A 24,398-nucleotide genomic window follows, 5' to 3' on the forward strand; every position below is an offset into this window, starting at 1 on the left:
TTAACCTAAGAGCCGTCCCGGGGCTCAGCCTGGGCCCCCCCGCGGAGGTTGCGCGCCGCGGGTCGCGCTTCCGCCGGCACAAGGTGCGGAGCGATGGCCGCTGCAGCCCCCGACCCGGGCGCCCGCTGAGGGGCCGCTCCCGGCCCGCGGCGTGGGGGCCCGCAGGTGATATCTCCGCCGGCGCTCGCGGCGGGGGGGCTGGCGGAAGCGGCCGCGGTCGGGCGGCGGTGCGGCTGGATCGCTCTCCCCGCCGGGCGGCCGCGTCTCTCGTCCAGACCTCTGTCTGAATGGGAAGGAAGGGGATGGAGGAGCAGTGGTGGAAAGGGGAGCTGGCGGCAGACATCCATGAGACCTTGAGGACGAAGGTTGGGTCCCACTCTGTTCCTTTCCCTCCCCCTCGCAGAAACGCGTGGGCACCGGCCCACGGAGGAAGGGCCGTTACCCTGCCCGGGTGGGGGCTGGGCGCTGGGCAGCTCGGCCTCGGCAGCGCTCGAAGGAGCAGGTTTGCGTGGAGGGAGCTCTTCCCCCTGCGCTGCTTTTCGATCGAGACTCGTTCGAAACCAAACCTGCGAGAACCTAAAAACACCTGCCTGCCGCTTCCCGGTGGCTGTAACTTAGCCGGGGTGTTGATGGCTCTTTGCATTAAATGCTAAAGAGGATGCTGATGCTGACCCGCGGAAAACCAGCGTCTCGTGGGATCTGGAGAAATAGCTTTGCTGCTTTTCTGCCGGGTAAATGCTAAAGTTCGAGTAAAAGATGGGAGCCTGTTCCCTGGCAGCCTGTAGAGGGGCTGAAAGATGTACAGACGCGGCGTGGAATGGCTCATCTAGAACTTGGCCTATCGGTTACGCGTGACTAGAACCCCAGTGGAACGCCCTGCAGTAAGGAGGGGAGCCGGCAGCGCTGGAGCTGCGCCTTGGCCTCCCGCATCTCCTCAGGCCGCCCTGCAGCCTCGGCGGGGCCCTGAATGCCCTTAGTCGGTAACGCGAGAGAGCCCTCGGCAAGCGCCGGCTCCCCGCGCTTGATGCAGCTTCTAAGTTACGGCTAGCAAGGTTAGCGCTTTGGCCATTCAGTTCCCTTTGTTTTCTTTACAGGCATTTAGGAATAAATTGCGTCAGGTGAGTTAATTGCTGTCGGGTCTCTGCGAGTGGGTGGGTTTGTTCTCGGGTCTTCCCGGCCCTACAGCGGGGAGGAATAACTGAGGGCCCAACTGACAGGGCGTTAAAAGGTGGGGGGAACTTTGTGGTTTGTTATTTTAGTGTGTCCACTATCTTTTGATCAACTATTTAATTCTTCAGCCTGCTTTCTGGGTGCATCTGATGACTCTAGATTGCTCAGACTTCTTTCTATATGGATACTAACCTAGGCCATCTGAAATGACAAGAATTACTTAAAGAACCCGTAAAGAGGGAGAAGGGTCTCTGGGCTGCTCATCTTTTTCTGCTCGGACAATTTTAATGCTAATTCTGCCCACCTGGTAAGGATGATTTTCCCTTTTGAAGGAAGTACTACATGAGAACCCAGAGTGCAAGTATATCGAGGAAAAATAATCACAGCCCCCCAGACTTTCTTCAGTTCACCTTCTGTGATTTCTTTTTTTTTTTCATAAAGTGATTCTGCAGGAGCAACTTTCAAGTATATTGTTGAGGTTTGCTTTTTTGATGTCCGAAGTGTCAGAATTTACTGTAGAACATTGTGGAACTCCTCAAAACGATCCTCCAGCAAAGTTTGGGAAGATAAATAGTTCTGAAGTACTGAAGTCAGTGTTGTGAGCGTGGACCAATTTTAGAGACACTTATGGCAATGGCACAAAACAAAATAAGCTTCAGTAGTGGCATCCCCACTAGAGTATTAGTGCGTTATTAGTGTATTAGCATGTTAATATTGGAATACAGAAGATTCAGGGAAGGGTATCCTCAAGCCTAAATGACCTCTCTGGATTCAGATACTTGCTGAGGAGTCCTAGTCTGGAACAGTGTGTCTCTGGTCTTGGGTGAGAATTAGACAGGTGAGAATCTCAGTTTTAGTGTGTGAATCTGACAGGAAAGTTATTTCAAGATGCTTGTCAAGGAGGTGAACACGCATGTTGCAGACTGTCCCGCTTTTTTGAAGAACACACTTAAAGTCTGGGTTTAAGGTGAGGAATAAAATATCCCTTTTAAATAACGTAACTCTTGTCCTAAAACAACTGAAGGATCGTTAGAATCACTTTTTTTCCCCAAAAACAATTTAGACATACAAATATCGATGTATGCCTACTAACAACCTAGGTTTTATGTTAACAACTTGCAAAAAATGTTACACCATCCTCTCCACCCCCCAGTTGGGTTTGGGAGGAGTTCTTAATCTGATTGAAAGTTGGTGTCCTTTGTGACAGATGTGTGCTGTATCTGATGGATATGTTATGCATGAAAGCAGATCCTGAATGCGTGTGGTATACCTGGCTTCCAATTCCGAGAGGCCTGAAAGATGCTGAGAGGCTTTGACTTCCCGAAGGCTCTAGCTCAGTGCGGAGGAAATTAATAGCACCTGAATTGTCTGACTAGTAAAATATCTGTGCTGTGATTATTGGGATGTAGCGTTCAGCTTAGCAGAACGGTATTGTGTTAGTTATTGAGCGTGCTGACCTAGTGGAGCAAAACACATAAAATTCCCGAAGTGCTACACACATCCTTAGACTTTAAATGAGAGTTTAAAGTGTTCCCCTGGATTAGGCCAGAACATTAAACCTGTCGCAAGACTGAGCCAGGAAGGAAAATAAAAACTGGAGCCTACTGTGTATGTTCTGTACTAGGAGAGCCTAACGCACATCAAGCCAAGGAAGGTGCTGGGTGTATGTGCTGATACTTTCTGGTGCTTCAACTACTTCTACAGTGGCCCTATGATAGTGCTAATGGAAAGGTACTGGTTGTGCCAGGCAGCTGACTTTGATGTCAAAAATCAGAGACCTCTCAATGGAAGTGAAACTACTGTAGCATCTGCGCAAAACTCTTCTGTCTGCTTTGGTAGCCGTGAATGCCCCACAAGCGTGGAAAGCTGAGTAACAAGTCAGTGTTGGGGGGTATTGTTTATTTGTTTTTTAAAGCTGAGGAAATACTTTGCTTTAGGAGGCAGTCTGATCATCCCAGAAATAAGTGATGTCTGCTTGCTCTTCCTCTCCCATTTTTGTGCTTATGTTGAGCTGTTTCCTTCCAGGATATGCTCATTTCCTGCAATTAATGAGAATTACTAGATCTGCCTGCATTTCCCTTTTTATTTATCTCTTGTATAGATACTCAGAGCAGGGCCAAATTTTATAGGATTTGTTTTGTGAATTTAAAAGGTTAGTAATTGTAACTTGATCTTTTTAAAGGCAGTCCAAATTACTGTCTGCAGTTACTTTCAGCCAGGTAAGGAGAGCTTATCCTTTCTGCCAAAAGCAAACAGTCCTTTGCTGTTAAAGTGGTAAGAAAGTCTGAGTGATTTCCTCTAGGTGAAAGTTCCTCCACACATGTCTCCCACCTCCTCTTGGTTTAAAGACCTTAATGAGGAAATGCTGTTTACCACTATAGTGTGTTTCATTCTACTTTGACATGCAACGTTTTCCTCTGTTTCATCCATGGTGTCAGCTTGGATCGCAGTCTCTGAAGGAGGAGTATAATCTATACAGAGTTTGTTGTGAAGGGCCCTTTTCTTCAACGGTCTTTGAATACTGTCACTATAAGTGTATTTCTTGCAGTTTTAAATCGTCCTGTTAGAAGTAGTGCAGGTCCTGTTATTAATTTTGTGCAGTAAAAACTTCAGTAAAAACACGATCTTTCCCTCTTCTCCCTGCACCTAGCATATGTCCCTTTATTTTCTGCTGTTTTGCGAAAGCATCTTGTTTGCTTGACCCGTTGGTAGTGTGAAAATCTTGATGTAACAAGTACTGTTTTTATCTTTTAGCCTGAAAGTCCACTCATGTCCTTGTTATTTAAAAAAGTGGTCATCTCTTTGATGCTTAATTAATTAAATGGTATGTTCGATATGTTCAGGTCTGTCTGGCACAGCCTGACATTCAGATTGGTGCAGACTAGACAGTTACGCTCTGAACAGAGGGAAGGTGTTAGGGCATTGCATAGGTTGTGCTTCTGTTGTTTCTAAAACAAAATCTAGATGAGAAATTCAGGGGTCCTAGATACTTGCAGACATGCAAAAGGGCTCTTTCCCATTGCATTTAATAGAAGGATAAAATATTAACCTTTCATTCTGATGCACCTTTCCAGTTTGAGTCAGCTGTAAAAGAAAGCAGGTGTAACAGGCGTTGAGGTGTATTAATAGGAGAGTTTTTTTATCCAGGACTGGAAGCCCAGCAACAAAAGCATAATCTGTTCACGCAACAAAAAAAAAAAAAAACAAAACAAAAAAAAATATCCTAGCTTCTGAAAATCAGCAACAATAGCATTACTGGTTGCTATCTGTAATTTGCTTATGTTGTAGATGGCAGCATGTGCATGGAGCTGAAAGGAACAGGTGTCCTAATGAAGTACATGGTTATTCATGATCTCTCTTCTTTTCCCCTTAAAGTTGGAATTTCAATTTTCACACTCCTTTCTCTGATGTTTCTCAGATTAGCTGCTGAACTTCTGAATACTTTGAAGTGTGTAAGGAGGACTTAATGAAATGCTTGATAAAATACCACAGTGGAACGTGTGAAGTAATGGATTTTCAAGCACAATACTAGTTCAGCTTTCCCGCAAATTTTGAATGCCTGGGACTGTTGTGAGGATGCTGAAGGGCAGGGTGGATTCAAGCACAAAAAGCTTTTACATACAGTTGAAATGCTGTCTTGGTCTGCCACAGGTTTTTTGTGTGACATCTCAGTAGTATGCCTAAACCTTAATTTTAAGCGTCTACACTAAGCTCAGATCTCAAGGAATGGAGTCTGCGCTCATCTGTAGATATTTTGAAAGACAGAGGTGAGTGGTAGGGGAAATGTATGAAGAGCACAGAAGTCAGAGATGGCCTTTAATCTAGGTAAAGCAGGGGAAACTATTGAAGATGCCTACTGTTCTTTGAAAGAGTAAAGAAAAAATCCCGGTGTAAGCCACAGTCATTGAGTAGGTTGGAACTCGAGGTTCTGTTTTTGTGGCCAGAGTTCTGGTCCTTTGTGGGAGATGCATGTGAATTTGCTACTGCTGTTGAGTGTGCAGGAACAGTGGTAATGGGAGAAAATCTTCTATGGTGTTTTTATGGTGTTTCATTCGCACCTCACAATGGAATGTATCCTAAATCAGTAAGGGTAGCTGCTGGCACCACTGACTTAGGCAGTGTAACAAGCGTGTTTAAACTGTTGCTCTGTCCACCTGATTGGTCCCTATTGAATGAAGGGAAAAATAAAGGATATATTGCCCATGTACCCTTCCTTATTAGAAAGTATCTGTATCTTAAATTTTTACTGGAAATAATGAGAGGAACTGTTGACATAATTTCTTGAAACGTGGTTCTGTCAGGTTTGTCTCTTACATACTGAGTCCAGACGCTGTGCAAGACTGGCACTTCTCCTAAGGCCTGATTAAGACTTGTCTAAAAGAGCTGAAGGTTGCTTAAATAATGGGAAATGCTGCAACTTTCAGGACTGAGAGATATGGTTATGGCAGGGCTGCAAAGACGAGTAATAGATGATGCAGTGAATCCTAGACTATCCCTTATTGCTGTGTCTTCTAACAGTTATAATCATTGGTGTCTGTGTTACAACACAGTGTGGCTTGCGCTTGCACAGACTAAGCGAGTGCGACCATTTTGGAGACTTTCACCATGCGTTTCCGCTCTGCGAGGACACGCATCCTGCTGGCCATACCGTAAGAGCACTGCCCTGTCATGTATCTTTGCCCCTGCCTTTGAATTTGCGTGGCCAACTTGAAGATCAGTAAGTCAAACGCATCAGCTATACTCCACTATCGGATGGTTTGCAAAATACACTAGCAACCTTTGACTGATTAATTAAACTGCAGTCAGCTGCTTAAGCGTAGGAACACTGAGCAGCAAGTTTTGTACGAGTCATTTTGTTAGTGGATCTGTGCAGGGCCAGGAGGGTTGCTTCTGTGCGGGAGAGAATAGCGTCACTTTAGTAGCAGAATTAAATTGGTAGCATGCTACCTAGTCTACTGCAAAGCAGCATGCAGAGTGCTCTGAATGTTCAAGCTCCTATAAAAAAAAGTATAGTCTAAATTTCTCTTGGCATAAATCTTCTTGCCTGCATAAATAGAAGTTAGCTTTTAGTGGTTTCTCATTTTTGATGCAATAATTATATCTAGGAGATCAGTTTGGCACCTTTCTTCCACAGCTGGAAGACTGGTTAGAACACAAAACAGGAAGGAGTTTGTCTCTTTCAAAGAACAACTGTTAATAGCCTGCTAGATAAGCTTTCTCTTTATTTTTAATCTACAAGTATTTCTTTTTCCTGTTCTAATGGCAACAAGTTTGCAATGTCTGTTATTTTTACAACAGGAATTCTTAAGAATCTGGTGGAGGTCATGTACATGCTATTTTTCTAGAACATGCAACATACAAAGTGCTAAATGATTGCCTAAGTTACCATGTTTTTTACTAGTTTTCTAACTTAAACACTTAGTAGCCTTTTTCCTTTTTTATTATTTTAAATTTGAGTGCCACACAAGTGGTGTCTTGGGTTTATGTACTTTACTGCTGGATTAAGAAGAATCATGGAGATTTGTTGAGACTAGTTATATACCTTCACTGTGTAATTTTGTTCATCAGCTGGAAACCTTTTTCAGATTTCGGGTTAGGATCAGTGGTCAAGATCTGTGAGCTGTGGTAGAGGGGGCCATGCACTGGATTCTGTTTACATATCCAGAAACAGAAGTAGGTAATAAGATTAACGGAGGATAATAATGAGAGAAGTATGAAGTTTGTAACAGTAAGTGGTGCCTGCGTCTGTATAGGCAAGTATTTTAACAGATGAATGGGGCTTTACTGTTCCTGAGCAGCTCTGGTCTCAGTGTTTCATTTTGCTCCAGAAATGAGAAGGTAATTTACCTGGCTCTCCACAGAGGATGCAGCGCTCTGGAGATGCCTGTGTGCAGCAGCTGAGATGGCTGGTGCTGAGAGAGGGAGGAGAGCAGTAAGGAACACCAGAGCTGTTGCGTAGGGTCAAGAGATGTTGCGTGTTTGACCTGTGGGACAGAACAGATCCTGACTGAAGTCCAAGTGCTCTGACATGGTAGAAAACCAGATTCAGTTAACATCTCCCTGAATTTCAGAACCCGAGGCGTATTTGCTACAGCACTTCATTGTCCTTGTCAAAAGGCCTGTGAGTTGTTCTAAAATACCCTGATGAATTCCACTTTTGTTCCGAGAACTGATCATTATTAGTGTGACTTATTACCATAATGTCACATCACTTGCTAACTTCTACTGCTAGCTTTTTTTTTCTCCTGACTGCTTGTCAGTTCATTAATGGCTTTATATCAGTGGGAGAACAGTTTTACTAAAAAGAATTGGACAGAAAGAACGTGTGTGTGGAACCTCTTGCCATGTTGCACACCAAGCCATCTGATGCGGGACTCTGATGAAGATAAATGCTGGGCAGACTGGCCTGCACCAGCTGCTGCTTCGAGGGAGCTGGAGGAAGTGATCCTGTTAAGTTTTCTTCCTCTCCACTTCAATCGCTGTTTGGCTGGTTTGGTTCAAATGGACAGTGAAAGCCTAACCTTCTGTTGCTGCTCAAAAGCTTTAGTTTAAATCTTGTTTGCCCAGTATGTTCTTTCGGGGTGGATTCTGAAGTGCATTTGCTCAGCCCAGTTACAAAACCCCCCCGAACCAGAGATGCAATCTTGGCTCCTGAGCTGTGGTGAGGAATGGTGCCAGCTGAAGTGGTCAGGTTACTGGAGCTGTGTCTCTGCAGTGAATGAATGGCTGGTGTCTGGAGCCTGGCTGTCTTTCAGATGTGATTGCTGAGGAAGATTTGTCTTCTTTAACGCCACTTAAAAATGTTTACGACCATTCCCTTCTTTTAGAAGGTCAGGTCTTGAAGCTGGTAGGAGGTTACAGCTTAAAAACAGTCTTTGCCTTCAGGCCTGACTCAGTCCAAGCCTTACTTTTCAGGTCCTGAGATTAAGTGGTGATCCCTTTAAATGCTGTGCTCTGCCTTCTGGAGGCATTTAGTGGATAGACACTGATCAATATGTTTAGCAAAGCTTGTTAAGTAATTTCCCAGACACCTGTGAGCCTCTTATGTGCTGCTGCTTTTAGCATTTCAATGTGGCGATTGCTCAGTAGCCCAAAGCAAACTTGAAGCAGATACAAATGAACAGGTCAAAGATAAGCAGAAGCAGCATATGAAAGGGCAACTCCAGCAGACAGCAGGACTCCCAGTTTCTTCTCTGTTGCTTTACTAGAGATAGAGGAAAAAAATTAAGCAATGGAAATGATTGATTTTATTCTTGCTCCCCCAAAGTTCATTTTTTTCCATAGAGTTGTATTTGCTGATCCTGCATCAGTATTCCCAAAGTAGCAAGTTTTTAATTCAAAGGAGTAATTTTTTTTTCTTGATGACCTTATGCTAAAGAACCCTGTGGGGGGTTGATGGCAAGGGGTGCATGCCCGCAGCCGTGTTGGTAACTCTTAAGTCTGCTGTTCAGCTCTTGCATTGTTAAACTATGTACCGCTCCCTTCCCATTAAAAGAAAATCTCATCATTTAAGACTGAGCTGTCTGTGTAAAAGCAGTCCTACTGAACTACTTACTAGCTGCTTCATGCTATGCGGTGCAGGGCAAGGCTCTTGCCTATACTCAGATAATTACCCTAGATCAGTTAATACCTAGGAACTTGATCTTGCAAGAAGCCACAGCACATGGCTCTGTTCCTCCTGAGATTAATCCTGAAGCTCAACCTCGTCTGTGCTGTTAAATCTCGTTATAGGGAAGCCCACGTGGGTTTTTTAGTGCACAAAATTAAAGTGCCTTTCACTTGCACCCTTTACTAGTTAACCAATTTTCAAAAAATAATAATAAATAAATAAACCAGATGTCTTACAGGGAGTAAATGGCTGTGTTAAACCAGTAGCAGAATAATCCTATTGGCTTAAGTTCGGTGCTTTGACTGGTCTTTGAATTTTCTAGCACAGTGGGCTGAGTAGTGGTAGTTCTGGCCTCTGAGCATCTGAGGTTCAGACCCAAGTCTCTGGTTTCTGCTTTCATTCTGAGCCTCTAATGCTCACCCACTGAACTGTAACATTTAGACATGTCAGATTTTTTGAGTAAATGTGTAATTGGAGTTACTGTTTCTTTCTTGCATTTGTTATGGTCTAAAAAGCAGATTTCACATAAAATATATATGCTGACCTCAGAGTATATAGAGAGTATAATTTTGCTGGGAGACATAGCTGTGGAAACAGGAAGGACATTTCAGAAAATAAAACCTGAAGCTCCTACCAGTCACCTAGAAGAACAAAATATTTCAGAGGTAGAATTGCCACCTGATCTTATGATAGCTTGAGCTTTGTATAGACATATAAAAAAAGGAATTATTTTAACTGATGTAAGCACTGAGCTTGAAACCATTTCTGCCAGAACATTCATGTTACGGGTATACTAGGAACTCCTGCTCTGAAACTGTGTATGTCAGTTGGACTGATGGATTGAAATCTCTGTACATAAGGCAATCAAAAAAGTCAAATTTATGGGGGTTTTCTGGGTATAAAACAATGGGGAGGGGAACATGTTCCATTGTCTCCCTGCTTTATAAATTGTTACTGGTGGGTGATTTCTTTATAATCCCGCAGTGCAGGCTGTCCCAGGTTTCAAAGGGCTGTTTGCCTGTCCACAGCATGTGTCTGTTCAGTCTGGAATGTGTTTTTTCACTGACTTCCTTTAAAAAGGCCTGGGAAGCAATCATCCGTAAGAGCGCTCGGCTTGCTGTCTTTGTAAGCTGCGTCTCGTTCTGGAGCCTCCCTGGTTTCCAGTTACGTGTGCCCCTCTGAGCCCGATTGTGCGGCCAGTGTTTCCTGAGAAGTTGAACCTCCTCGTGGAATGTCTCCTTCCAGGGGATGAAAGGAGCGTGGGCAGCCACCGCGCCAGCTGTGCAAGGTGGTGCTTCTTGCTTCTGTAAATGGGGTAGCCAGTGCAGATACTTCCTCTGGATGCTTTTTTTAAGTCCTGATTTATGTAGTAGAACTAACTGTTCTATGTACTGCTTTGTATTCCGCTATAAAACATGTCTATCTTGCAGCACTGTACTACTTCTAATTTATTAAGTATATGTAATACAAAAATGACGTATAAGCAGAATCTGAATTACTGAGAGATACACTTTGCTGAAATGTTGTTTGTTTTTTAATCTATGCCTATCAAATGTATTCAGCCCATTTTGATTTGAGTCTGGCCATGGTTAACTGCATTAGTATACGACCATGTCTAAAACAACAAAGTGACAACTTTTAAGTGGCATTAGTTGGTGGGTATTCCCAGGGAACTTCATTCCTTCCCTTAACTTGCTCTTTCCATAGTGACTACAAACTTGTGTGTAAAACCCTTGCAGGTGAAGATCTAGCATAGGTAGATCAAAAACTTCTATAATTCTGCCATTTAAAATGAAAATTTCTATCTTACATGTGAAATACAGTCTGTCAGTTCAATAGTTAGCTTTTACGATGCTGAAATCAGTCACTACAGAAAATACTGGAATTTGCTATAATTAGAAAAAGGTAATAGTTTAATTATTCTCCAATGTTGTTGTTTTGTTAATGTCTACTTTTGTTTCTTGCTGCAGCCATGCACCATGTGATTTTTTTTTATTTTTGTTTACTGTAAGATAGATGTTCTTTATTCTAAAGACCTTTTTTTTGGCACAGAATGTAGAAACTTTGGCAATTGAGGAACGGGGAATATGAGAGAAACAAGAGTATCTTGCCCTTCTTGCCTATGAAACTGTTAAAACCTTACTTAACAGTCTAATTTGGGTGAACAAAATTAAAAAGGAGTCCTTCAGCAGCAATTTTTGTGGCTGAGAAGTTTGGTGTTCTGTAGAAAGCAACAGCAAGTTGTTCCTGGGTTAAACTGTAATTTACAGTGTTCGAGCATGTGTTTAATGCTTGTGAGGAAAGTGTGTGGATGACCAAAGTACTACAAGTTAAGTGACTGTCAAAACACGCAGTAATCCAGCCCTGATTTCTGTATCAATCATAGTGCTGTAGCTGCTAAGCATTTGCCATAGCAGGTGGTGGGTGGTGGTTTGGGATTCCAAAGACCGAAATGGTGTTTGTTTCAGTACCTGTCTGTCTTCCCTTTTCTTTTTTTTCCCCTCAGGAACTTAAGTTGCCTACGTATAAGGCTCATTCACCACAGATTGGGATGCGCCGATACTTCGTTGATCTCTTGACTGTCCTCAGCAACCGTTTCAATCTCTGCCCTACGGCCCGGCATCTCGCTGTCTATCTATTGGACCTCTTTATGGATCACTACGATATCACTGTCAAGCAACTGCACATCGTTTCATTTGCCTGTCTTCTCCTAGCAAGTAAGTTGGCTGCTGTCTATCAAGGCTTTTTTTTTCCTGAGCAGATGGTGGTTTTCCTTATATATGATGTGCTGTTTTCTCTGTGTTAACAGCTTCCAGCTACATAGGGTAAGGCTTAATGAAGTCCATGTCAAGGCATAAAGCAGTCTGCTAATAAACTCTGCTCAGCTGCATAGCTTGCACTTCACATCTATATGCTGGTGTCAACGTGCAGAGGAAGTTTTGGCAGCTGAAGCTGGGTCACTGGAAGGGGATGATGAAGATCAGGGGGTGATGGGGTGGGAAGAAGTGGCAAGACTGGGAGAGGTTGGTTCCAAGGAAGAGTTGGTAGTAGGGAATGACATCTGTATAACATGCAGCCTCTCCTGGAGATCTCTCCTTGGACAATCTGTGCCTCTGTTGTAATCACTGGGCGTAATCAGTTCCTTGCAAATCAGAGGCTTCTTATACAGGGGCCAAAGGAAAATTTGCTTCTTGAGGCACTGGGTGGATGTGGTGATGACGCTGGAATGCATATTACTTGTTCTGGACTCCTATCAAATCGCTAGGCATTGCTGTGTAATACTATATTTTTGGTATTGGCATCCATTTAGTAAATTATCTTGAACATTTGTCATTAGGGCTTTCTTGAAATCTTCTCTGCAGCCAGGGCTGTGCAAGTGGAGGAAAGCAACACTGGTGCCTCAAGGAATTGCAGTCTACCCTTGCAAACTTATGAACTCAGTTTCTAGGCTACAGAGAAATTATCCTGCCATATGGGAGCCATGTGGAGCAATGCACTATTGTGGACAACAAAAGTTATGCAAACTCTGCTTGCACTTTTCAGCTATTAATGCTAGTCATACTGGTTAAGGTAAAAAACACTATGGAGAGCCAGAAGTTATTGAGGAAAGAGGGTGATGCTATATGTTTACCCCTCAGGATATGGGATTGCTACTACTTTTCCTTATTGATTATATTCTGAAGAGATTAATCTGCAGAGATAATGGTAAAGTAATAAAAAAAATCCCATATATTTACTGTATGTAAACACTATTGTCTATCTGACTGCAGAGAAGATGGTGAATTTTGTGGAGCAGTTACTGGTTCATGTTGCAAAGGCGGCCAATATTAAAATCAGAGCAAAGAATGTAAATGGTTGCTGTAGGTACAGTCATAAAACAGCCTAAGGGACTCTCAGATATTTCACTTCTGCTGACGTGAGCCTTTAGTGAGCTCCTTCAGACCGGTAGATTGGCAGAAGACCATCCCAGCTGAGGAAGTATTTCTACATTTACCAGAGAGGTATTTTTCTGAGGGGTCAGACAAGCTTCAGGCTGGCGCAGTGGAGGGGAGAGGGGCTAGGGCTGATTTGTAAATTGTTATGAAACTGTACCCTTAATTTCAAACACATCAGACTGAATGAAATCACAAGTTCAGGTAGCTTGGGGACTGATACCTGCTCAGAGGTGTACTCCTTCAGCTTTCAGACAGTATCTTTCTTTTTTTGGGTAATCTTGTAAGTACAAGAAACCTTGCAGTGTTGCGAGTTTTTTGTGTTTTTCTTTTATTTTTCCAAGTGCATGGATGAATGTTACCTTCAGGAAAAGTGTAGTATTTTCTTCAGATAAATCTGACACTTTCAAGTATACATCTCCTCCATTTTTCCTCAGCATAAAACTGATGCTTCAACACTTCTTCTAATAACTTTTCCTCTGGATTTAGAGGGACAATTTATAGCTATAGTTCACATTTTCAGTGCTACGCAGATAGGATGAAAATGGTACCCTCAAACTTTGTATGAATTGTCAGAATTGGTATACTGGTAAGATGTTGGGCAGAGGTTCGCTATATGAGATTGGGAGAGCTGGAATGCTGATTTCTGTAGCTTCTAGGTTTTAAAAAGAACCAAAAAAGCTTTCAAGTTTTTTCCTTATGTAAATGACTGAAGTAAAATGCAACTTTAGGCCACGTCTATGCAACTGTGAAGCAAAAGGAATTTCACAAACTGCTGTGTGATAACACTAGAGGGAAATGTTTTGCAACTTTTGCCTGTTTTAAGCAAATTGCCTTTTTTTTTTGGTTATTTAAAGAGCAAGCCTAAGTCTAGTGAGCTAGTGAGTATGAGAATATTTCTAAAATTAAGATTAGAGCAATGCAGTAGCATGTATACATCCTGATCTGGAATTAAATCATTCCTTACAGGAAGGGGAAAAGGTCTATTACTGTAAAGGCAGCTTTCCTGCTGCTTAGCTTAGAAGTTGTTGCTTCTGTTTCAAGAGTTGTGTAGAAACAAAATATTGAAAGTTGAACCAAAATAGCTTTGCACAAAATTAACACCTAATTAACTTGTATAGATAAGGTTTAAAAAGCTAGGGCTCAGTTTGGGGACTTGGGAGCGTAGTAAGCTCTGTTGTTTACTATCTGGGCCATCTTAATGTGCAGTAAGGTTACTCTTTTTTGGTATGTGTAGTTCAAAGTGATGCAAGTCAAGTCAGGAAAAGCCACTTTACAGTAGGTGGGAATTCTCATGTTTAGTTTGTTACTTTCAAGATTATATGAAATGGAAGAATACTTGTACTATGATTTTTTTCATGTTTTGTAGTAAAAGATTCTGAGCAAGTAAGAAGTATTGGCCTCAAGTCACCTTGAAAATTCTCATTGTAGCAAAGAATAATAAAATTAGTCCCTTGCCTGTTACTGCAAATGCAGTAATTAGAACTTCCCGCAAAACATTACTGTAGGAAGTTGCATAGTTTTTCAGCAGAGGATTGCAGCAAAAGTGCTCTTCAGGCTGTGTGGCAAGACACTTGTACTTCTAAAAAATAATATGCCTTTACTGTAGAGAGCAAGAAACTAATCTTTTTTTAAGTAGTTGTGGTGTTTACATCATATCAAGATGAATGTTTAATGCAGACTGTCTTTCAGTAATTGTTATAAACACATTGGGACAAACTCTGTGTTTTCTTCCTGATTGCTTCCTTAGAAAAGAGCAAGAGATGAGGGTAGTGTGGAGACCACAAGCAAGATGAGGTGTAGTTAGAGGCAAGATTACTTATTCCCACTAATTACTGTAAGGCGGGGGAACAATAGAGAACATCTTAGAGACACAACTCTTGAAATGGAAGCAACAAACTTCTAAGCTAAATGCAAGTTGACAATTCTTAAGCTCAGAGAAGTTGTTGAAACTTAGCTTTGAAGTTTGTTGCTTCCATTTCAAGAGTTGTGTCTCCAAAACTTGTTTCTTTTTTCCCTTTACCTACAAATCTTGCTGTCACCTATTTTCAATAGCATACAACAGCACTGCTGTCATGATGGAGAACATCGCTTTCGGCTAGATGTCCTTTAGTTAGCTGAAGCTAATTTCTCTTGCTATATTCTAGAAATGCGTTTTGACTGGCTCATCAGTATCCCCAGACAGGGAAACTGGATAATGATAGTGCTTCCCACTTCGGTAATAATTGTGAGAGAGATGAGGGAGTGAGAAGATAATACTGTTCCAAACAAATGGCACTAGCAGCCAAGTAATGTTCGGCCTGAACTTGCTGCAGTTGAGAGGAATGTGGAGGTGTGTCCCTCGATTCATCCAGTCGTTCACTAGCCGGAAGATGTATATTTCTCTTGCAGTGTATGCACAGCGTGACAATTGGAGAAGGCCTCTGGAAATTCCTATCAGATAGTTTAGCTCGTCAGAACAGCTACAAAAGCTTTGAAGTTTGCTAATGTCATCAATGGTTATTATTTCCTCTGAATCAGTTCTGAAAAAGAATGGTAAAAATTGTTCACAGTAATCTAGAGGTGAACTGAAAGCTATTGGGGGAGAGAAGGAAAAGTTGCTGGAAAAATTGATGTCACAGTTACTTTATGAATGTATTTGGAATAGTCTGTCTCACTTGCATTACGGGAAATTTTATGATCTAAATCAGAATCATAAACTAAACATACTTTTGTAATATGGAACGACCTGGTCTATGTAGATGTTTTGGCTAGGTATATGATTAGAAGACACAGGACCTCTTTTTGAGGTCCAGCTGTGGTAATACCAGAAGCTGTAGTTTCCTGCTGCTGCAAGATCATTAGTGAAGTCCAGTGGTTTTAATTGCTCAAGACAATCCATCTGTCCCTTGCTTGAAGCAGACTAGTGATTGCTAAGGTTGACTGCTGTTAGGTCAGGGAGATGCTGGCTTCTGGTCAGAAGTAATGCTGGGCAGCTGGGACTGGTGGTCTTCAGGCAAACCAGCTCTATCTAGAGCAGGATAATTACCAGTATACCTGCTCAGAAGCCTGGATTGCTGTTTCTGTACCAGGCTATGCATGGATGCTCCCTTTGCAAACAGATAAGCAACTGAAAATGTTACTAGCTTCCTTTTCCCCCAAAGCACCCCAGTACTTTGAACAAGCTCTGATCTTCTCCAGACACAACCTGCTGGCTGGTGGTTTCAGTAAGTGGATTGATCTAGTGTAACTAACATTTTGCCTGAAGGGAATTGAGGAACTTTAAGTTTCACTCACTCAGCAGCTGAGAAGGCAGCCCCTTATAGAGGAGCACTGTTGAGCAGAAGCAAGTTGTAATGTTCTAAACTGCGTCTTCATTGGGCAATTTTTTACAGAAAATGATTGTGGTATTTTAAGGTGCTCTAGACCTAAATGCTCTGTTGGAAAAAGGGATTGTGTAAAACTATCCCATCTGCTTCAGTGCTAGTTGGCTCAAATTGCCGGCTGAGAGCTGTGCAAACCAGCTGCCCTGAAGTAGATGTGATGCACTGACACAATCTATTTAAATGGTCCAGCTGCAGAAGCAATAAACTCTGGGGAGAGAGCAAGCACTGGGGCAGTAAGTCTTAAACCGCTGCAACTGTTTCTTCTGTGAGTTTTGTTAATTGTGGTATACGAGGGCTGTACTGTTGTATGTGTATGTCAGTATAGTTAAAGCAGTGCAGCTTTTGCCTGTTGCTGTAAAAACCTAGCTGGGTCTTAAAAGCTGTTCCTTTCTTCCCTGAAGAGCTAACCCTTTTCAGTAGCAGGTGCTTCAGTACCTGATAAAAGCAACATCCCTCTCAGCCATTCAGTGGCATTGAATGTTCCAGCAATTCTAGTTCTTATGGCCCCTCTTCCTCAAGAGGGTTCTGCTGCTATGGAGACATGATAACAGTTTTTAAATTTGAGTATTGTTTTAAGCAGAGGTAGCTTACTGTTCAGCACATCCAGTGCTGCATTGCTTCACAGAGTACTTAGGCTCTTCTCGTGGTTTTCCTGGCTTTATTTTGCCCAGCTCCATAATCTGCCAGTGAATTCTCAACAGCTGAGTTAACTCAGGACAATAAAAGAAATTAGAGCAAGAAAAGATGTCTGTGCTAAATGGTCTGAGTTTAGGGCATGGGTAATCCTTTATCACCTAATTCCTCATTGACTAAGTGGAGCTATTGTCAGACAACAGGCAGCTTTTCTATTGGACTGTGCTTTGTGATCTGTTCTCCATTTATTGTCCCACTTTCACAAGCAGGTAACTGTTCTGACAAAGACAGCTAAGCTACTTTTTTTCAGTAAAAGAGAATAGTGGGTGTCAGTCCAGGATATAGATTAGTGCAAAACTTAGTTTGTAGTCTTGATTTTTTTTTCTCTGTTGCTGTAACATGTACAGAATATTTTCTTTAGTAATTAAACTTTACTATAGTAAGGCATTAAAAACTCAGGTGCCTTGAGCTAAGTGGTTTGCACGTGTGCTAGCTATTGTACAGACATGGAAAATGCTTTACTGCTTGCTTTGTAAGACACTGCAGAAAAAGGAATTAAGCAGGCTATCTCTAAAATAGCCTGTCTCGCTCTTGTCTTGCTTAGAGGACAGTGAGAAGCTGCGTTTGTATCTGGGGGTGGCATGGGAGAGAATCTCAGAAGGCTGTTGTATTACCTTCTGGAACAATGTAGGAATAAAGAAAAGTGGTCCTTCAGCTGTATAAGCAGCTGTAGGTCTTGTTTTTATGCTGGGCTAGATGGGCTTGACTGGTTTATCCTTTGTTTGGATTGATTTTAATTTTTGATGGGATAAAAAGTACTTACACTTTAATGACTCTTTAAATTGTCAGTCCTTTTTGTTCCTTGGTCTTCTCAAAGATTCTGAAAATGTAATAAAGCAAATTGCCTGCATGTCCTGCTTTTGTTTTGCTACCCATGCAAAACCCCAGGAAGATCATCTACCTAACTGCCAGTAATCAGTCTGAACTGCATGCTGTGTAGCTAGGTGTATATAGTGACTCTTGCCTCCTACAGTGGTTGAATCAGTTCTTGAGAGTACATTTGATCGTAGTGATGTCCAATGCCGCCCCCATCTGTTTAGATTTTACACAAAAGTTGGTCACAAATGTAGACCTACATTACATGTCATCTTATTTTATTCTTCCTAGTGACCTCAGTAGGCTTTCTTGTATAAAAATCTGCAGCATCATATACTTCTTAAATTAAGCATTGCTTTAAAGGCTTATGATTCCGTTACCTTGAAACAAAACTATTTGAGGGCAGTAGTGACAACTGTTTTGTCACTGGAGCTCAGAACACAACAGCAAACTTTTAATTTGAGGTGGCATTTCAAAAGCATGCAAATGACTTGTATGCAATTTTCATGAACTTCAAACTGCAGACTCCAGGTGATAATGTAGCTAACAGAGCTTTGTTTTTCCTCCCAAAGTGTGATGTTGATTAAACCAGTCAGTGTTGTTTGTTTGGTCAATACTAGACTTGCAACTGTCTTGTCTGATCAAGCCTTTAATATTCTTGCAGCAATTGTGTTGGAGGTTCTGGTTCTCTCAGCTTAAATATACTGTGCTTAAATTATGGAACTGGAAAAGGACACACTGCATTTTAAAAACATCTTAAACTTGTTCTTTCTTGCTTCTGATCTCTTTGGTCTGATGGAATGAACTAACTTTTGCTGTCTTCTCCAGACTTCAATTTAAAAATAGGTGGTAAGTCCTTGGTAAACTTGGAAGCAAAGTGTTTAGGACAAGGTGGAATTGGGAAAGAAAATATGATCAAGTTGCTTGTATGTTGCTTTGGAAAGTAGCTCATATTCAAATTTCACAGTTTATTTGAAGGAAAACTTCCAAATTATTTATCTTCCCCATTCCCAACTTGGTTTTGGAGCCCTTCTTCAGCTTACCTAGCTACAGTTATACTCAGTGCCTCCAACCTGCTACAGCGACTGCTGCTATCTAACATTAAAGCTAGGAACCACAGAATCACTAGGTTGGAAAGGACCTTCAAGATCATCAAGTCCAACCATTAATCCAGCGCTACCATGTCCCCTAAACCATGTCCTGAAGTGCCACATCCACACGTTTTTTGAACACTTCCAGAGATGGCGACTCCACCACCTCCCTGGGCAGCCTGTTCCAATGCCTGACCACTCTCTCGGTGAAGAAATTTTTCCTAATATCCAATCTAAACCTCCCCTGGCGCAACTTGAGGCCATTTCCTCTTGTCCTATCACTAGTTACTTGGGAGAAGAGACCAACACCCATCTCACCACAACCCCCTTTCAGGAAGTTGTAGAGAGCGATAAGGTCTCCCCTCAGCCTCCTCTTCTCCAGACTGAACAAGCCCAGTTCCCTCAGCCGCTCCTCATAAGACTTGTGCTCCAGACCCCTCACGAGTTTCATTGCCCTTCTCTGGACACGCTCCAGCACCTCAACGTCCTTCTTGTAGTGAGGGGCCCAAAACTGAACACAGTATTCAAGCCGCGACCTCACCAGTGCCGAGTACAGGGGCACGATCACTTCCTTACTCCTGCTGGCCACACTATTTCTGATACAGGCCAGGATGCTGTTGGCCTTCTTGGCCGGGCACACTGCTGGCTCATGTTCAGCCGGCTGTCAACCAGCACCCCCAGGCCCCTTTCCGCCGGGCTGCTCTCTAGCCACTCCTCCCCAAGCCTGTAGCGTTGCATGGGGTTGTTGTGGCCGAAGTGCAGGACCCTGCACTTGGCCTTATTAAACCTCATACAGTTGGCCTCTGCCCATCGATCCAGCCTGTCCAGATCCCTCTGCAGAGCCCTCCTACCCTCCAGCAGATCAACACTCCCACCCAGCTTAGTGTCATCTCCAAACTTACTGAGGGAGCACTCGATCCCCTCATCCAGGTCATCAATAAAGATATTGAACAAGACCGGCCCCAGAACTGAGCCCTGGGGAACACTGCTTGTGACCAGTGTGTTGAAAAGCAGAAGGGGGAAAATAAAAAATAAATCATTAAATTTAGCTGTTGTCAACTATTTTTAACTTTAAAAGAAAAATTATCTTGATCAACTCAAATAGCTTTGCCCTATGTTGGTATGATTCCTTCCTAACACTACTGTGCTGGTAGTCTGCTATCCAGGCTACAATCTGACCTTTTGAAATTTCCAAGGTTGAGTGGGAAGAAAGAAGGAACTAGAACTTACAGCAACCAGAATGACAGATCTCATCATTAGTTTCCTGGGCATGTAGTAGTTTCTCCTGCTAGCATACTCCTTACATTTCTGTATCAGGCTGTGACATCACCTTGTGGGGGAAAAAAACCAAAGGGTTAACTTTTCTCTCAAATTTTGTTTTTCTTAAACAGTTCTGAATTCAGGTGACAAGGAGGCTTATGAATGTGTATACAGACTCCTGAATTTTAAGGCCTTTTTCACAGATGGTGTGCCCACAATTATTTCCTGTTCTACTTCATGTGATGGATTAATTTTGTTTTTCATTATTATTGTTATGCTCTTTTATGGAGGCGTTGCTGCTATATTACACTTTTAATGCATTTCATATCCATGATACCTGCACAGGCTCAAAGACGGAAAACCCATTTTTAAATGTGTTTAAAAGACACTTAAGCTGCTAATAGTACAGAAAATTGTCAAGTTTTTAATATACTGGAGATACTTTGGATGGAATTGCTATTGTAAATGGATAGCAAGATCTTACTTCTTTTTAAAATAATTTTTTAGTGCAATACTAGTTTTAATTGTTTTTAGATTTGATGAGAATACTCTGAAGCTAATAATCTTGTCAATTGTTCCTTGTTGGTAAAGGACTCTTACAGAGGCAATGGGAGGACAACTGAAGCAAGAATCAATTGTGGAATATATGCCCTCAAGAACAAAGACGAAAAATAACTACAGAGTACATTTAAGTAGCTATAGATTTGGATTTTGCAGTGGGGATATTCTTTAAGCTGTACTGGAAACTTACTTCTGGAGATTGTTTGTTGCTAGCTCTTGAACAAGGAGTTGTGGGTAGATTGGTCATTTTTGGCTTGGTAAATCAACAGTGTGAATTTAAGAAGCCTTAATTGCTTTCTTAAGTTTGCAGCAAAGTAATGCTGTTGCTTTATTACTGATAGATCTAATCCTGGGAATCAAATCTGATACTGGATGCTTTTTATGAAGAAGGGTGAATAAAGTGAGATCCTGGTTTTCTGTGTGAAATGACAGCACTTTGTAGCTACTGGTGAAAATTGAGTCATTCTGGAGACTACTGCTATTTCAGTAGGCTGGTAAATACAATTCAGAAAAAGGTGCAGCTTTGCTCAGCTATCTTGACTCTGAAAATGTATGTTCTTTCCTAGCCCCATAGGAATTATTTATGTTAATTACTTGATTGCAGTGTACTTCTAGCCTTTCAGTGACCTTAGCTAATGAGTCCCTCCAAGACAGAAAGGAACAAAGAGGAATTCTGAAGCAGCAAGGGCAAAGGTGGTGTTGCCGGAGGGTTTTTAATGTTGTCGTCTTTGTAGCATGTGCATTTAGCTTCCATACCCAAAGGAGCTTTTTTTTCTCAATATTAGATATTCCTTTGCCCTATTTTTCCCATACTGCTTGCTTTCTTCGCACTTGACTGAATGCCCTTCAGCAAAACACTTCCAGTTATAATCAGAAAAACTATCTGTAATCCTAATGAGTTTATAGTCTTGGTGTTGGCATCAATACTATACAAACAATTAAAAACAGACCAACAAAACCATAAAAAGGATATAGGAATATGTTGACCAGTATGACTTCTTTCCTACTTGTATCACTGTACTTTCCTCTCCTTTAAAAAAAACACCTTTTATCATTAGACTTTCTGGTTCTGGGAGTGTTCTTTGGCTTTTGGACACTCAATCATAAAGATAAGTCTTATCTGAAAACCATCTCTTCTGGCAGGTAAATTTGAAGAAAAAGAAGATAAAGTTCCAAAGTTGGAGCACTTAAATAACCTGGCATACATGTGCAATGTGAATGTGGTATTGAACAAGAAAGATTTGCTTAGAATGGAAATGCTGCTTTTGGAAAACTTCAACTGGAACCTCTGTCTACCAACACCAGCACACTACATTGACTACTACCTCTATGTGTCCATTGGCGAGAATGACCTTCACAATGGCTGGCCTATCACCTCACTGACCAAAATCAAAGATTTTCTCGAGAAATATGCGTATTATTTCCTTGATTTCTCAGTGCAAGGTAAGAGGCTTAGTTTTATGCTAGAATATTCTTCCATTTGGCAAAAGGCAAAAATCTGAAAGAGATAAGGGCTTTAAAACTTGTCATAATATGGATTGCACAAAATTATCTGAGCAGAATAGTTTCCCTTTGCAGTTAGTTCAGGTGGCAAATGGTACAGTGTCCCTTCCTTGCACCTAAGCCTCTTGTCTTTTTTCAGAAATCTCTAGATGAGATAAATTATTTTTCTTCAGCTTAGAACACTAATTGGTGAGACTGTCAGAAGTGGGGTCTCATTTTTGATCTGCCACGGAGTATGAACTACTGTCAGTTGCAGACATGATATTATGCAGTTGAATGTATGAATCTATTTTAATGATATTTTTTAGAGGGTCCTGTGCTGCAAGACATGATATAACATTTAGAATGATGGGGCTTTTAATGATTTGGTTTGCAGCATTGCTTCCAGTATCTGCCCATGTGAGAGGCAGTGAACTGCAGCATCCTCATAAGCCAGGTACAACAATGTGTGTAATTGTTGATACATAACTTTGGTTCAGTTGAGACCAGTCTACAAATTTCACCGTACTCTATTTTGTGGCAGCTTCTGAAATGAAAGAAACTATAGTTAAGCCTTGATGGCAGTTCTGAACAAGTATTAGAGATCTTCAGGAAAGCTTCATCCAGTTTTGAAAGACTATTTCTGGTCATGAGTTAATACTATGAGATGTGTGGAACAAAGTTTCGGATTTAATTTTGTCCTGTTTTGCCATGTATACACATAATAGGCTTACTGATTAAGAATATAACTCTTGCTTTTGTTTATTCTTTTGTAGATCACACTTTCCTCCATTTTCGTCCATCTCTGATTGCTGCAGCTTGTGTGTGTGCCTCACGTATCTGTATGCAGATTTCTCCTGCCTGGACAACACAGCTTGAATTGCTAACACGTTATTCCTGGGAACATCTTGCACAATGCGTTGAAATGATGCTCATGTAAGATCAGAAAGAAAGAAACCTGTTTGTGCTCTTAGGAAGATGTTAATACTAATTTAAAAAAAAAGTAATTGATTAGCTAGAATTAAGATAGTACAATATTACATTGGTAATCTCCATCTTCAGTTTGGGGAGAGGAATAAAAGGGAAAAAATCAGGTCACTTTACTAAATACTGTATTTTAACAATATTTGCAATGCAGAATGGAGTGCACAATTTAGTGTTCATTATGCTTTCTTGTACTGGTTGTCTGTGTGATTGGATGGAAGCTTTTACAGATGATTGATGAAAGCTTTGTCCCCTTGTTTTTTCATTGTACCTGCCATATACTTGCTGCAGAGAGACACCAGTGTATCTCTAACATTGAGAATACAGTAGGGAGACATTTCAGAACTATTATTTGGTTTTTTTCTCCAGTAAAGGACATGACTGCAATGCATCAATACTGGTCTGGTATGTGAGCACATACATTCTTAACAGAAAATAAAAATGTTTAATAGAATGATTTAGGTTGGGAGTGATAGTGGACCTTCTGAATTCCTACTTGAAGCAGGGCCAACTGAAGTTAAATCAGACTGTCAAATTTTGACTGTCTCCAAGGATGGAGACTTCCTAACCGCTCTGGGCAACTTGTTCTAGTGCTTCATCATTTTCATGATAATCAAAAGTGTGAAAATGTTTCTTCCTAATATCTAACAGGAATTTGCCTTGTTTCCTTATAGCTATGCGCTTTAATACTCCGCAACTACCTACACAGACTATTTCAAAATGTCTTTTGTGTTGTGGACTTAAGATTCCAAGATAATCAGTCCATCAGTAAAAACATACTTGCGATGAATAATGATCCATAAACCTGTTGTTAGTGTGTGAAGATCACGGCAGGATAATTAGAAATGAATTGAGAATGCAACTGAAGATTACCATATACAGCTAGGGCCAAAAAGCTGCTGATGTAGCCGGACTGGTGAAAACTTTGGGATATGCGCAAGCTCTGTGAACTTCTCTTTGATAAATCTTACTTATAATTTGTTTCAGATATTATGAGAATGACATCAAAGAAGCCAGTAACATAAAAAAGCAAGTAACAATTCAACATCAAGAACAGGAAGCAGTGGAAAATCTGAGCCATCAAGCCACTTGTCAAGTTATCTTCCAGCAATCTAGTTATCACCCTTTAGCCCAGCATTCAGCTACGCTTTCCCAGTTCCAGTCGCCAGTGCAAGATTTGTGCTCTGCTTATCGTGACTCCTTACAGGCCCACAGGCCCAGTGGTCTGATTGTTGGGAGTGCTGACAGCCCACTTCAGTGTTGTGCAGCTCTTCAGGCCAGTCTTCAGCCAACTGCCCAGACTCTGCCCATCCAAACACCCCTTGCTGTGCAGGTGGCCTTAGGAACAGAGCCCAGACACTGCATTTCCATGGTTTATGGCAGTAGTTACTTCAGTGGTCATCACTCATATGCAGCTGGGTGTTTGGATGGATAA

The 24,398-nt window shown here is 41.6% G+C and overlaps 1 protein-coding gene across 1 annotated transcript; it reads left to right on the top strand.

Moving 5' to 3' along the window:
• On the top strand, window positions 1–24,398 carry CCNJL (cyclin J like; the record flags this gene model as incomplete). The annotated part of the gene is made up of 5 exons (XM_082005954.1): window positions 1–365; window positions 11,286–11,496; window positions 21,641–21,940; window positions 22,756–22,915; window positions 23,951–24,398. The coding sequence occupies exons 1-5, from the start codon at window positions 288–290 to the stop codon at window positions 24,396–24,398; spliced, it is 1,197 nt and encodes a 398-aa protein (XP_081862080.1). The 5' UTR covers window positions 1–287.

The sequence above is a fragment of the Phaethon aethereus genome (assembly GCF_964289735.1).
Source record: "Phaethon aethereus genome assembly, chromosome: 14".
Lineage (NCBI taxonomy): Eukaryota > Metazoa > Chordata > Aves > Phaethontiformes > Phaethontidae > Phaethon > Phaethon aethereus.